Here is a 15,358-nt window from a genome sequence, read left to right as displayed (position 1 = left end):
TTTTTGGTGAAAACTGAAACAAAAAGGACATTTAACACTTTGGCCATTGCTGTGTTTACTCAAGGAGGGAAAGAAATCAGCCTACCCTGTCTTTGGTCTTCCTCTTGCGCCTCATGTATTTGTAAAATATTTTCTTGTTACGCTTTATGTCCCTAGCTAGTTTAATCTCATTTTGTGCCTTGGCCTTTCTAATTTTATCCCTGCATGTTTGTGGGTTGTTTTTTTTTTTTTTTTAATTCCATCCCCTGCAATTTGACCTAGCTTCCACTTTTTGTATGATTCTTATTTTGCATTCCAGGTCATTGAAGATCTCTTGGTTAAGCCAGTGTGGACTCTTATTATACGCCTATCTTTCCTACACATTGCAGCACTTGCTCTGGCCAAAGCACACATGCCTGCTGGAAAGGTACAGCAGGAGCCCTTCTCCCATCTTGTAGCCCATTGCATTCACAAAGTGCAGCTCCTGCAGATGTTCTGGGCACATCCTGCACACAGGTTCATGCACACCTACATGTTCTCTTGGAGATGTTTGCAATCCATGCAAACACTGCAAGGGAGGGTTCTGATTGGAAGATGAAGTAAACAACTCTCCTTTCCCTGAATCCAGCCTTCACCTCCCCAATTTCCATCATAATTTAAAATATTTGTGGATATATTTAATTGTAAATTTTAGGGATTTTTCTTTTTATTATCAAAACGTAAGTTTTGTGCTGATTTCAAGCGATAGTACTACTTTACTTTTCAGAGGCCTAGGAAAAATATTATAGCCTCCATATTCAGACAATTGGAGAAGAATGAACAATTAACCCCGAACATAACTTTCCCTAGGGCAGCTTAAAAGCGATTTGACTGTTAGTCTTATTACAAGTATCACATTTCTGTTTTATAGCCACATGACTCACTATAACAAGCAGATATCTTGCCCCCCTACTCGTTCCAGAAGAGCCACACCATACCTTGTTGGGTTGATTGACATCATAATTAGTCAGAGATCCCAGAAGATGCTGTAGTCCAGGAACATTGTCATCGTTGATGGCATGAATGATGGCTTTCATCACAAACGAATCTTCCTCATCCTCATAGTTAACAAGGAAAGACAAAAAACCATTAGCTTTTAACACAATAATAGAAGTGGAAAAAAAAAAAAACCCCAAAAAACCAGCACCTGTCAGGATAAGGAATGAAAATTACATTTCCAAGGCACTGTACAGCCATTTAGCTGCAAGATTGGAAATCTTGTTAACAAAAGTCATGCTGCTAAAATGTCAGACCTGGAGAATCTACCCTAATAAGATGTGCATTTTTCCCCACATATGCACACTTTATTCACTGCAGGAAATTCCAAGGAAGTCTTTTTCTCCCACATTGTTTCCTTACTGGGATTTTCTGTGTATCATCTAAATGGAGAGTTGTATAAAGTAAAGCTGAAGACAGATGCACAGCGTGTGATAGGAAATTGTTTAAAAAAAAAAAAAAAAAAAAAGCAACTAAGCAACAATATAAGATGCGGGAACAAACCTTGTACTTCCCAGGGATGATCTGTGTTCCCATGAGGAAGTCAGCAAAAAGTTACAGAAAAGAAAATCATGATGCTTAATTTTTGAACCACTATAATGCTCCTTATCCTGAGTTTATTAATGTTTTAAACAACACTGGCACTAGCCTGCAATCTTCCTTCCTACTAAAAAGTTAGTGTGACATACCTTAAATGCTGATTTCAGTGTTAAAAAGTTCAGTGATAGGAGCAGGAGAAGGAGTAAGAGAACAAATAGCACAAAAGTAGACTTAGGATAGGAAAGTGGAAGTCAGAACATGACTTGCACATGAGGGGCCACTGGGAGGATAAAATGGAGAACAAAAATCTCTGCAGAATTTTTGGTGTTTAAGACTATTAATGCTCAGAAAAAAAATAAGTTTACTCCATTCTAATATATTAATGTTTAAGCTTAGCTGATCACAGGATATTTCCTAAAGACAGCATTAAAACCTGAAGAGCAAGCTAAAATCAGAAAGGTTCTGGGTTTACAAGCTTATAACTATAGCTCTCCAGGGCTTAAACCCAAAAGGCATACATCTGCCTAAACTGAAAGGAAGATTATTCGGCACAGGGTTTAGTGTACTCTCTGGGCCCATCCTGCAAGGTCAGTGGCAGTGGAGGGTGCTCAACATCTCTCGAGTAGGTCTACTCTGAAAACAGGAGGTGTGACTGCAGCTTGTGCAGACGTACCAGAGCTAGCTTTGATCTAGCTAGCTAGTTCAAGTAACAATAGCACGATAGCTGCAGCAACAAGGGTGGTGGCTTGGGCTAGCTTCCTGAGTAGAACCCTGCCTAGGACTCTGGGTACCTACTTGAGTAGCTAGCCTGTGCCCCCACAACTACACTGCTATTGTCATCCAAGCTACCTTTAATCTAGCTAGATCAAAGATAGCTCAGGTATGTTTACATGTGCTGCAACGACACCTCTTGATTTCAGTGTAGACATACCCAGACTTACGCTTTGGAGACACTTGGATCCTTGCAGATTGACCTTTATGTCTTTAGACAATCCCTATCACATTCAAACAGAGTATAAAAATTGATTTTACCATAACTTCATTAAAAATGCCATCCTGTCTGCATTTCACTTACTGACACTGCTGCCAACCATGAAATTTGTGTGTAACTAAAAATTTGACCTTTCTGAATCATCCTGTTCTTCCTGACTAATTGAGAAGGTCAAGCACACCAGTCCAGGGAGAGATGGTGAGGCACAGTTGCTAGGGTGATGAATCAGAATGTTGCAAACACTGGATTAGGGCATCATAAGCATGTTTGTTTGTATTTCTATATCTGTTTGTTTCTGTCATCTTGAACTCCTTCAACAGTTATATGGACACACTGCCGATATGGAGCTGCTAGCTACATCTGAAGATGGAGTGCAGGAATCAGGTACTGCGGCAAAACACAAGGCGGTTCCTAACAATGTTAGCTTTTTTGACTGCTGCTGCACACTGAGTGGATGTGTTCAGAGAACTATCCATAATGACCCCAAGATCTTTCTTGAGTGGTAACAGCTAATTTCGACTCCATAATTTTATATGTATAGTTGGGATTATGTTTTCCAACATGCATTACTTTGCATTTATCAACACTGAATTTCATCTGCCATTTTGTTGCTCTGTCAGCCAGTTTTGAGAGATCCCTTGTAACTCTTTGCAGTCAGCTCTGGACTTAACTACACTGAGTAATTTGTAACATATGGAAATTTTGCCACCTCATTGTTTACCCCCCTCTTCCACATCATTTATGAATATGTTGAACAGCACAGGTCCCAGTACAGATTCTTGTGCAACCCTGTTATTTACCTCTCTCTAATGTGAAAACTCACCATTTATTCTACCCTGTTTCCTATCTTTTCACCATTTACTGAACCATAAGAGGCCCTCTTACTCCACAACTACTTGGTTTGCTTAAGAGCCTTTGGTGAGAGACCTTGCCAAAGGTTTTCTGAAAAATCCAAGTACGCTGTATCGATTGGATTATATTTATCCATATGCTTGTTGACTCCCCAAAAGAACTCTAGTAGATTGATGAGGCGTGATTTCCTTTTAGAGAGCCATGTTGACTCTTCCCCTATATATCATGTTTATCTGCGTGTCTGATAATTCTGTCTTTACTATAGTTTCAATCAATTTGCCTGATACTGAAGTTGGGTTTACCAGTCTGTAATTGCTATGACTGCCTCTGGATCCTTTTAAAAAAATTGGCATTACATTAGCTATCCTTCAGTCATCTGGTACAGAGGCTGATTTAAGCGATCGATTACAAAACACTTAGTAGTTCTGGAAGTTTTTATGTCTATATAACTTTCTTATATCCAGGAGGTCAGATTATGGTCTCTTCAGGGCTTAAAAATTTATCAAATCTATTGATTTAGTTGGTATTGGTCTTACTTTGAGCAAAAAGTTGGAGTAAATGATCTCCTGAGGTCCTCTCCAGCCCTAATCTTCTATAATTCTATGATCAATATATGAAATTTCATTGATTCAATGGATTTGCATGTGCACACTGATGAATTTTGGGAACGATCGAGGAGGAATTAAGAATGTACATTGCCTCTAACATAACAGCAGACAGCAGAGTTCTGTGCGGAGCGCGGGGGGATTCCTCATGGGTTATCTTACAGTGAGCCATGGGGAGACTAAATATGATCCAAGGGAGCATGGAAGATGAGAATTAACATACTAGTCCCACCAGTCTAATATCCTCTTTCTGGCAGTAACTAGTATTAGATAAAAGAGCAAGAGTTCTGTGGCACCTTATTTATTTATTTAACACATTTATTTGGGCATAAGCTTTTGTGGGCAGAAACCCACTTCGTCAGATACATGAAGTGAAAACTTCAGTTTGGTAGGTATATATACATATGCAAGGATGGCTGAGTTGCATCACAGTGAGGAGGGCAAGTGTTAACAAGGTTAAGACAATCAGGGTGGATGAGGTCATTCACAACAGTTGATGAGAAGGAGTGAATGTCAAAAGAGGGAACATTATTTTTTGTAGTGGGCTAGCCCAATCTCTATTCAGACCTAGTCTGACAGTGTTAAGTTTGCATATGAGCTCCAGCTCAGCAGTTTCGGGCTGGAGTTTGTTTTTGAAGTTTTTTTTTTTGTTGAAGTATGGCAACTTTCAAGTCTGTTGCTGAGTGCTCAGGGAGATTGAAGTGCTCGCCTACTAGTTTTTGAATGTTACCATTCCTGATGTCTGATTTGTGTCCATTTATTCTTTTTCGTAGAGACAGTCCAGTTTGGCCAATGTATATGGCAGAGGGGCATTATTGGCACATGATGGCATATATCACATTAGTAGATGTGCAGGTGAACGAGCTCCTGATGGTGTGGCTGATGTGGTTAGGACCTATGATGGTGTCACTACAGTCAATGTGCGGGCAAAGCTGGCAATGGGGTTGGTTGCAGGAATAGGTTCCTGAGTTAGTGTTTCTGTTATATGGTGTACAGTTGCTGGGGAGTATTTACTTCAGGTTGGGGGGCTGTCTGTAAGCGAGGACTGGCCTGCCACCCAGGGTTTGTGAGAGCAAGGGATCGTCTTCCAGGGCAGGTTGTAGATCCTTGATGATGTGTTGGAGAGGTTTTAGATGGGGGCTGAAGGTGATGGCCAGTGGCGTTCTGTTGTCCTCCTTGTTGGATCTGTCCTGTAGCAGGGGTACTTCTGGGTCCTATCTGGCTCTGTCAATCCATTTCTTCACTTTCCTAGGTGGGTACTGTAGTTTTAAGAATGCCTGATAGAGATCCTGTAGGTGTTTGTCTCTGTCTAAGGGATTGGAGCAAATGAGATTGTATCTTAGGGCTTGGCTGTAGACAATTGATTGTGTGGTGTGTCTTGAGTGGAAGCTGGAGGCATGTAGGTAAGTATAGTGGTCGGTGGGTTTTCGGTATAAGGTGGTGTTTATGTGGCCATCATTTATTTGCACTGTAGTGTCCCAGAAGTGGATTTCTTGTGTGGACTGGTCCAGGCTAAGGTTTTTGGTGGGGTGAAAATTGTTGAAATCCCAGTGGAATTCTTCAAGAGACTCTTTTCCATGGGTCCAGATGATGAAAATGTCATCAATGTAGCGTAGGTAAAGGAGGGGCGCTTTGGTACGAGAGTTGAGGAAGCGGTGTTCTAAGTCAGCCGTGAAAACGTTGGCATACTGTGGAGCCATGTGGGTATCCACAGCTGTGTGATTGACTAGTATTAGATATTTCACAGAAGAAGGTGCCAGAAACTTTCAAGATTGGACTGTCTTACTGTGCAGTTACACCCTGCCTAGCCCCATTATGCTAACTTCAGTTGAGGCCTCTTGGCCCTATCACTATCACTAATTAATAATGCAAGAACTGGTGCACACAAGTTTTGGGGTTTTTTTTTATACCCGTCAATTAACAGCTGTGCTACGTCTTGAAGCTCATGAGTATGTGTATCGTACATTTTTCCATTCTATTTGCTGTAACACATACATGGCATTCCACAACTGTATTACTACAAGGGACAATTCCTTCTGACACCTGGAAAACCTCATGAACCCTACAGATGTCTGTGATTTCCTGACTGAGAGATACAGCTCTCCTAAGGCATGCTAAGCAATTGTGCCTTTACTGCTGTGAGCCCTACGGCGTGCAACTCCTTAACACCCATCTCAATTCAGCTTTCCCCCACTTTTACATCTGAATGCTGCCTCAACTTCAGAGTTGTAGAGTAGGCTGCGGAAGATGTTGTGACGCGTTCGAGATAGTGATGCAGTAGGTCTGGTCAGGACCGTCTGAGTAGTAAATAGGTTATGTAACCTGTTTTGCAATTTGTTATCTAATTGTGTTTTGTGCCAAGGAAAGTGAAAGTGTTAGCCAAGCCACCTGCTGTAAATAAGCCAATCCCTGCTAGTCCATAGAGAAAATATGTTATGCTGTATAAAAGCTTGAAATGCAAGCTACGCCATGAGACCCTGCCATGAACTCACCCTGGAGGGTCTGGCATTCCCCTGCAGCCGCTTCACAGAGCCCTAGGGTCTCCCTCTGCTGTTTGGAGCGTAAAGCGTATTAAAGAGAAGTGTACCTAATTGGAGTGGGCGTGTTTTTATTCCTTACCTGGTATCCAAAACCTGCAGGCAGCAGTGCCTGGCATAACAAGAGTCTACTTATTTAAATTTGGCTACTGCTTGCTAATAGTCATTACCTCTCCCTCACATGTTCTTCTGTGACATTTGCACTGTAGCACCACACCTGATTTTTTTAAATTTGTTTTAAATATTCTAAGTTTTTTTTTGCTAAAAATGATGTTTTATATTGTACCCTGTACAGTACCCTGAGCAACTCCGATGCATTGAGCATTTGCAAGTTATATTATAATTACTATGGTACTAAAGTTTCTCATAAATCAAACTACAATGATATCATTAATTAATTTCAACCTCAAGTTATTGGGCTCAGTGCAGAAATTAGTGAATATAATTCTATAGCCTATTATGCAGGAGGTCAGACTAAATGATCATAATAGACCTTCTGGCCTTAAACTTTATGAATCTATTTCTTGCCATATAAGAAACAAACAATCTACTCTATATATTTTAAAATATTTCAATATTCATCTTATACATCAGAAGATGTTAAAGTCTGGAAGTATTATTTAATGCATTCTACCAATAAAAACATATGCTTACCAGGGTATCATCACTCCTAGCAACACTCATGTTACTTCTGGACAAGAAGGATCTTGATAATCTTTGGCACAATGAAATTAAGCGTACAGATTGCTTTTTAAAAAATAAGAAAAGAAAAGCTATAAGTAAAAATATTGACTAGAACACTTGTGATACGAAGATTTTTTTTTTAAAGTAAACATGTTAACACAGTACAGGAAATGTGTGGTTTTAAACACGTTAAAGTAAAAAGAATTTTTGAAAAAAATCAAATTTTTCACTGTTTATGCTGTTTACTCCTTGAGTTTCACTCTGTATTGGTAGTAAAAATAGACTAGTCAGTTGCAGTGGAACACTAATGGGTGGCAAACACTGGATTTAAACATTTTTCTATGCAAATGAACAAAAAGTTACTTTTCCAAAATTCCCCTTTCCCAAGCCCTACATTTCATGAAAATATTTCTATGAATAGGGTTTCATATTTTAAAATGTGCACACATACACATAATCTAATTTGGGCCTAAATTATCTGACAGTTTACCTTTAAATGTTACATTATACAAAAGGATGAAAATGTCTATACACTGCTTCTTCTTGGATACCAGAAAAGATTGACATTTCTCATGCAATTTAAGCTTTACAAGCAGTTGATCCCACCTAAACTAGATACTGACAAAAACACTGGCAAACACTGTTTTACTGGCAAAAAGATTTTTGAGGTGAGATATTTAGTATGTTTTTTTTCTAATGCTTAAGCCACAGAAAAAAAATCTTATTTCTTGATCTCTATTCCAAACTTCTTTTTTATATTAATGCATCCCATTGCTGGCTCTCAGTTAACTCTGGCTGTTCATGGATTTCTTATGCTATGTCCCTTCCTTCCTTTGCTTCAGTGCAGGTCTCTCAGTACATGTGGTGAAGGAGAGAAGTTCTCTCCTTCCCTGATTTTACTAATTACACCCCTAATTACATGCTCTCTGCCAACTCCACACCCAGTTTTGATCCACAAGCTAGGCACATATAAGTCTTTCAGGGTGTAAAACATTAGATTGTAAACTCTTTGGGGCAGGAACCAAGTTTTGCTTCTCTCCCACCCGCACTTTTGATCAACTCCAGTTGTTTCATTTTCATATTTTAGACTAGCTTCGTTGCATATTTACACTGCCTTGCACATTTATAACATTGACATGACATTAGAGTCATAAAAACACATACCATCAAATACACATTTCAAATTATAAAAACATGCACTCCCTTGTTCTTTGACTGTCTTGATAATATATAAAAAAGCTTATATAAAATGAACACAGCTCAATGCACAATAATAATTTAAGTATTCATACGCTCAGCTCTGTAATGAATAGAATTTCTCTATAGCTTTTTTACACTACATCTCCACAACCATAGTACCTGAGTGTCTACAAATGTACTCCAAGTGAACACAAGAGGTTTCTCCTTCTGCTTCCCTCATTCAGTAAAGACTTCGATTTATTACTAAAATATATTTTCTATTATTAATGAAGTTTCAGACTGTAAACTTTATTTGAGCAAAAAAGCAATAAAATTAACAATATTTCACATGTTTATTCTGAGAAGAGAATGCCATCATATTCATCATCAGCTTTGCAAAGACTTGCTGAATAACTTACTTTCCATTTTCTTCGTGCTGCAAACTTTTTGAATTTCTCCATATTTACTGCAGATGCTTTTCTGCTAAGTGCTTGTTGAGTATCTTTAGGCTATGAGGAAAAAGGCACAAAAAGACATTTTGAAGTATTTTCCAAGTATGCCACTGCTTTCACAAAATCAATTTCCTGCTGTACAATTCTAACTCCCAAGTATACAATTATTTGAGGTTGCAAAGATAGTACAGTGCACTGTAGTAAAGCATGCAGAAAGGCACCATTCTAATATGCAAGATCTAGCAGAGTGTGCAGTCAGAATCCATGAGGAACGCAGTAGGCATTCCAGAAAGCCACATCTGAAGAAATTTCATGTGTTCCAAAGAGTTAGGTCTCTATGAACATTTATCATCCCTCTTTTTTCCTTAAACTGTAGTTTAAAAAAAGCAAACCCAAAACCAAACAAACCGAAATCTAAGTTCCAACTCACTGTGTCATAAAGACAGTTTATGAAGACAGTACTGATTAGAGGCATAGACACAAACAATTGTACCACCATATTCATAGCAGAGAGGAACTGAATTGTCAACTCTAAACATATAAGTATCAGTATAGTTAACTATTTCACTGCTGACTGCCTTAGCAGATATATCCAGCTAATGAGCTTAGTCAGAATGGTTGACTGCTCTTTTCATTTGAAAGGTTTTTCCAGAGTAATAAGGTTGCAAGTGTCAAAAGAAATTTTAATGTTTTGTAAACTTTTTTTTTTTTGTCCTTAACCTAGGGCTTCTGTCTCTCAGGCAGAGAGACTCTACACATTTTGCTGTACCAGTGAAGAGATGTTTGTTTCCTGGCTGATTATAAATGAGCCCAGGTTCTGTGCTGCTTTTGGTATAATCAGCTTAGTATCCAACATCTCCCATCTCATTTCACTAGTTTACAAGTTAAGTCCAAGTTGCAGCTGTGATGGGCTCTACTGCTGCATGTCACCAGTCAGGGCTTATCTATAGGATGATATAATGTGCAGCAAGCTGGTCTGTGGATCTAGAGCACTCTTGCAGGCAGTGCACTGACCGACCAAGTGGACCCTAATGCTGTGAACTGGAAGTTTCATAGGGCACCTTTGGTCAAAGTGTATGGCAGAACTTTTAGTGTTTGACAGCTGGGTCCACCTAGCCATTTAGCGTGCAGCAGGCTGGTGTGCTGTAGATTTACACTCGTGCTAGCCACTCCATATAGACAAGCCCTCAGAGCTAACACTGAGCACCACCCCTCAGATGAGTGCACTCTTGTGTTACGTGATTGGGCATGCTCTGTGATTTGGAAGGCCCCAAAAGCCAATGTACAATCTTTGCTTAACAGGAAGGTGCAGCTGGAGGCTAATATGAATCAGGAGTGCTGGATTTATTTATTTTTTTAAAACGGGGCAAATGGTGGCAGGAGGACAAGGTATCTAGAAAATCAGGGTGTTCAGGCTATCAAACTGACTTCTTCTCTTGTGCCAGGAGCTGGAGGTTTCAGACTAGCCTACATAAGAAAACTTGAAGTAGAGTAACTAAATCACTTAAATAAGCACAATCTAAGTTTGTACACATACTACTGAAGCGTGTGTACATTTAGAATTCATACTAGTATAACTAAACTGATTTAATTACTCTAGCTAGAACAGGGAGAAATTTTTCAGCAAAAGCTTTTTTCACTGAAAAAAATGCAGATTTGGGTTGACAATCATTTTGCAAATTCATATAGATTTTGGCTGTTTTGGTCAAAACTCCCCGCCTCCACTCCCAAGAGATGTCAAAATGAAATGTTTCGGTTTTCTGGGTTATAAGTCATAAGGAGATTTAAGTGCTGCTCACAGAACAGTGGTGGTATAGAGGAGGCCTCTTATACTCAATATCCCATGGTTGGAACACTCACCCAATATGTGGGAGATTTAGGTTTGAATCCCCACTCTGGAGCAACCACCTGGGAAGGGTGAAACCTGAATTCAAGTCCCTGTACCAGAACAGGGATCCAAACCCGCATCTTCCACATCCCAGGTGAGTGCCCTAGGTATAAGAGGGGTACCACCACTACCGTCCTTTTGTGAATCTAGGCCTTTATTTCCAAATTTCCTTTGATTTATTAAATAAAAGGGTTCAAATGCCCAAAATGGAAACAAAATGTTTCGTTTCAGGATGAACAAAAGTTTTGTTCAATTCCAAACTTTTTTTTTTGAACTGCCAGCAACCTGAAGAAAAAAAAAAGGTTATTCGCACAGCTTTAACTTTAGTGCAAAAAATCGATACTAGTCCAACTGCTTAAGTATAGTTATACTCTGAAGAGACTTTGTGCAAACATCTCAGAGAGCTCCATGATCTTGTCTCAATGATTTCTGGATGAAAGAAAAGTTCTGCAATCCAGAATATGTTCTCAGTGACATTTCTACTACTCCACTGCCTTTACTAGATTTGCCCTCCTTAGCTCTGTCATCATTTAGTCTCACTTAAATAGGGATTTGAGAAGAAGGCAAAGCAGAGGGGGAAACGGAATTTGATTCAGAAAATATATATTTTTGGTACACTGTTTCCTGAACATTATGCTTCTCCCCGCCCAAGCTTGACTGTCATCTGAATAATGGGCTACGGTGCTTGCCCATCACTACTACGTAGGGAATATACCTTAATTAAGTCCATAGCCAATACGCAGCAGCCTTCAATTTGCAAAACTAAACAGCAACATGCTTTCTAGTTTTCATGAAGTAGTTGAAAAAACACAAGTATAAATACAACAGAATGATAAACAAAAGAGCACAACTGAGAGAAAAAAAGTGAATTCCTTACACACTAACCTTAATCCAAGGGTGCTGCAAGCTGTCTAGAATTGTCATTCTCTTCCTTTAAATGGGAGAAAAAGAATACTCCAATTACTTAGTTGATTCTAATAGATATTTAATTAATGAACACCTAAACACAGAATGCAAATTAAATTACTATATATAATTCAGGATACCACAACAAACACACAGGAAGAGAAGTAACTCACTTTGGATCCTTAACCAGAAGTCTTCTTATAAAATCTTTAGCTAGGGCACTGGTATTACTGAAGAATTCTTCCTCAAACTCATAATTCACAGCAGATACGTTTGCTAATGTTTCTTGTTTTGTTTCTCCAAGAAATGGTGATGCACCACTTAGGCTGTTAAAATTAAGATTGGACACATTACATATTACATGCTACATTCCATTTCATCCCTGCAAGATCTGATGAAAAAGTGCAAAAAAAGAGGCTTTCTGCTTTTAGAGTTCAGACATATCTTAAAGATGACTTGATCTTACAAAGACAAAAGCTTTGATTTAACTTCAGAGATTTAAGATTAAAGTCACTTCGAAACACTGCCTAATCATCTAAACAAGGCTTCCATCCCACTATCTCAGCACTGACTCTTAGCTATTCTCTTAACAACTATGTTAAAACTTTTTTGATAATTCAACTTGAATTAGGTGAAAATCATGCATAATCAGTAAAGATTAGTTATGTAGTCATATGCTATATATCTTATTGACATAAAAATAAACCACATAACTGAAAGTCAAGAGGACTGAATCAGAATACAAGGTTATAAAAAAATAAAATGTTCCCAAATAAAGATTTATGGATTTTGATACTTACAGAATGTAAGTTATTACCCCGATGCTCCTGGAGAAAGAGAGGGAAAGAGTCAGAACAGTAGTATAATATAGGATAATGACAACTACCATCTCAAAATGGTTCAACTAACTTACCACATATCTGCCTCAAGACCAAGAGGTTCGTAGTTTACTATTTCAGGAGCTAAGAGAGAATAAACAGCATGTGAAATACGTAAAAGCAAGCAAAGAGCAGTTTTATTTAATTCTGACACCTTAAAAACACTGATTTATAATGTGCAATAGAAATATAAGAGAAAATCTTTTACAATGATACAACCAAGTTACTGCTGAGGAATATGGTATACTTTACAAAATCTAAAAATGTTATTTACTACATCCATATTCTGTAAATCATAGCTAAATTCAGACATACCATACACAGTTTCATAGGCTAAAGGCAAAGAATATATAAGGCATAACCTGTACTCACCAACAAACTCTGGTGTTCCAAAGATATTTTTAAACTCATTTCCAAAATCAATTTTGTGTGCTAAGCCAAAGTCAATAATTTTGATACGAGGCTTTAGTACATGTCTATCCAGCAGCATTATGTTTTCAGGCTTTTAAAATAAAAAGAATAATTTTAGAATATATATGTACAGGCTACTAGCACAAAATAGTGCCCTAATCCACAGAGATATCCCCTATTTAGGAAGGCACTTAAGTATGTGTTTCATTCTCTTTGTCTTGTCTTGAAAATATACATGCTCCCTAGAGAAACCACGTTAGCTAAAACATGCTAACCATGTTAAAATCTTAAGGTGAAATCCTGGCTCCACTGAAGTCAATGACAAAATGCTCACTGATTTCTGTGCTGACACGATTTCACCTGTAGTATAGGCACCACAGATGGAGGTTAAAAAAAAGTGTTAGCTGGTTGAGGTGAACTTTAGCTTTCTCTAGGGTTTACCTGGGACAGCTAATATGTTAAAACTGCAACTTTCTTTAATAGACTGGGATTTTAACAGTATTACCTAGCACATGTTAAAAATTCACCTTTGTTTCCATAGTGTAGACATAACCATTGACTTCAGAAGGACTTTAGCACCTCTTTAAATACCTTCCCTGAATTCAGATGCCTTCCTGATTTGGGGCCAATATACCTCCATAACCCAAAACCAAGAAGAAATATCAAAATGCTCAAGCCATGATGGCTATGAAAAGAGCAAACTAGTAAAAAGATATTCAAAAGAATTAAAAATATTAACGGAGCTTTGATGTGCAAAATTACATAGACATTTCTCACATAATATTACATTTCTCTTTTCACTGACAAATTGATACAAATTCATTTGAAACTGTCCTTTCATTTTTTGAAAATTGCTAGCTGCTTCACAACCATCCCAGAGAGTAAACAACTTTGTTGTCTTGTTTCAGTTTAAGGTAATGCAGGTCTTTTGTGTGAGAGCATGAAATGTATGGAATGGAAAAACAGACAGAAGAATTATCCAATTCAGAGTGCTGCATCAAAATTTTTTGTCTGAAACTTTTTTTTGGGGGGGCAAAAATGCAAATTTGACAACACCAAAATGTTAACTTTTATCTGTCCAACATACCTTAAGATCAAAGTGGGCAATTTGCAGAGAGTGGAGATAATAAACACCATTAAGGATTTGTTTGAGAAATTCTGTGGCCTCCTCCTCAGTCAGAGATTCCTTTTCAGCTAAAAAATCAAAGAGCTCCCCACCTGCAACACTGAGAGAACAGGGGCAGGTGTTATTGACAAGAACACTTTAATTTACTGATTTTTGTAGCTTAATTGTTCTCACAGCCATCTTTTAAAGCATCCAGAGCTCTTAATGCCATTCATACAAAAACAGAAATGACAGTTTGCATAATTCAATACCTACAAAATGAGTAAGACTTTTTTCCTCCCTCGGGGACCAGCATTTCAAAGGAGTACAGTGGATGGTTTTAACAAGAACTGTGCGGTCATATATTTTAAATTAAAATACCCCATACATTTGTATGCATCTTCACAGGTATTAAAATTCAATTTTAAGTTAAACGAATATAAATGAGCACAGATAACTGCTGGAATAGATAGGAAACTAAAATATATTTTAGCAAATGCTAGCAGCAAAATGCTATGGAGAACAATAGAGGATATTTAGGATTAGAAGGTATCGAGATCAGGGTTTACTCAAACCATAGTTAGCAGCAGCCCCACCATGCTTTATTTGTGCCCAGAGCATTCCAACTCCTTGAAAACACATTCCAATCTCTGATTCAAACTAGTACCTTGGTCATTCATATTAAAACTGCACCCAAAACATGCCAAGCACTTTCTACAAACAGAAGAAGATAGAGTCACTGCTCTCAAGGGCATACCATCTGAAGGTGTGTGGGCAGAAAGACGACAAAGGTCAGAAGGGTTGTGTAGGAAGCAGCAGCAAGATCTGGACACAGTCTGAATTTGAGGGCAGAGGGAAAGTAAGGAGCTGAAGATGATTCCCTTGTCATTTGAAGTAGGAGCCTAATCAGCAGGGATTATGGTAATGTGCTCAGTGATTGAGAACGGGGAGAAGGACTTGAATTCTGATTTCTTCTTACTAATGTATCTGAATACCATTTTAAAAACATTTCCAAACTTCTTGCAGTTTTGGAGATTCAAATTGAAACCACTGGTTGATTTGGTCACCTCTTGCTGATCTTAAAAATCATGTCATTAACTAGAAATATACTGGAACCCTCAAAAGTTCATTTTTCATTCCTTCATATTGGGATTTTCAACAACAGTCCAAAATTCAAAATTACAGCTTAAGGACATTTTTTGGAGCTGCACAGAATCATTGGTATTGAATCTGCCCACTAGCAAGATTTTAAAATTTGATCAAGATTTGATGTTTTCATAATTAAAAATAAGATTAATATGTAACAATGGCTTTAT

General features: G+C 38.1%; 1 protein-coding gene across 1 annotated transcript in view; it reads right to left on the bottom strand.

Moving 5' to 3' along the window:
* DAPK1 (death associated protein kinase 1) overlaps nucleotides 1-15,358 on the bottom strand; it is a 148,883-nt gene that overhangs the window by 38,064 nt on the left and 95,461 nt on the right. The window contains exons 9-17 of the mRNA XM_067569332.1: nucleotides 14,025-14,163; nucleotides 12,899-13,028; nucleotides 12,562-12,610; nucleotides 12,449-12,475; nucleotides 11,822-11,974; nucleotides 11,628-11,673; nucleotides 8,822-8,911; nucleotides 7,194-7,286; nucleotides 957-1,076 (exon numbers count right to left, since the gene is read on the bottom strand). Coding sequence (XP_067425433.1) covers nucleotides 957-1,076; nucleotides 7,194-7,286; nucleotides 8,822-8,911; nucleotides 11,628-11,673; nucleotides 11,822-11,974; nucleotides 12,449-12,475; nucleotides 12,562-12,610; nucleotides 12,899-13,028; nucleotides 14,025-14,163 — 847 coding nt within the window. The remainder of the gene's footprint in view (nucleotides 1-956; nucleotides 1,077-7,193; nucleotides 7,287-8,821; nucleotides 8,912-11,627; nucleotides 11,674-11,821; nucleotides 11,975-12,448; nucleotides 12,476-12,561; nucleotides 12,611-12,898; nucleotides 13,029-14,024; nucleotides 14,164-15,358) is intronic.

This window comes from Emydura macquarii, unplaced genomic scaffold (assembly GCF_026122565.2).
Source record: "Emydura macquarii macquarii isolate MOO-44397 ecotype Brisbane River unplaced genomic scaffold, CSIRO-AGI_Emac_v2 contig_2897, whole genome shotgun sequence".
Lineage (NCBI taxonomy): Eukaryota > Metazoa > Chordata > Testudines > Chelidae > Emydura > Emydura macquarii.
This window is presented reverse-complemented; position numbering and strand designations above follow the sequence as displayed.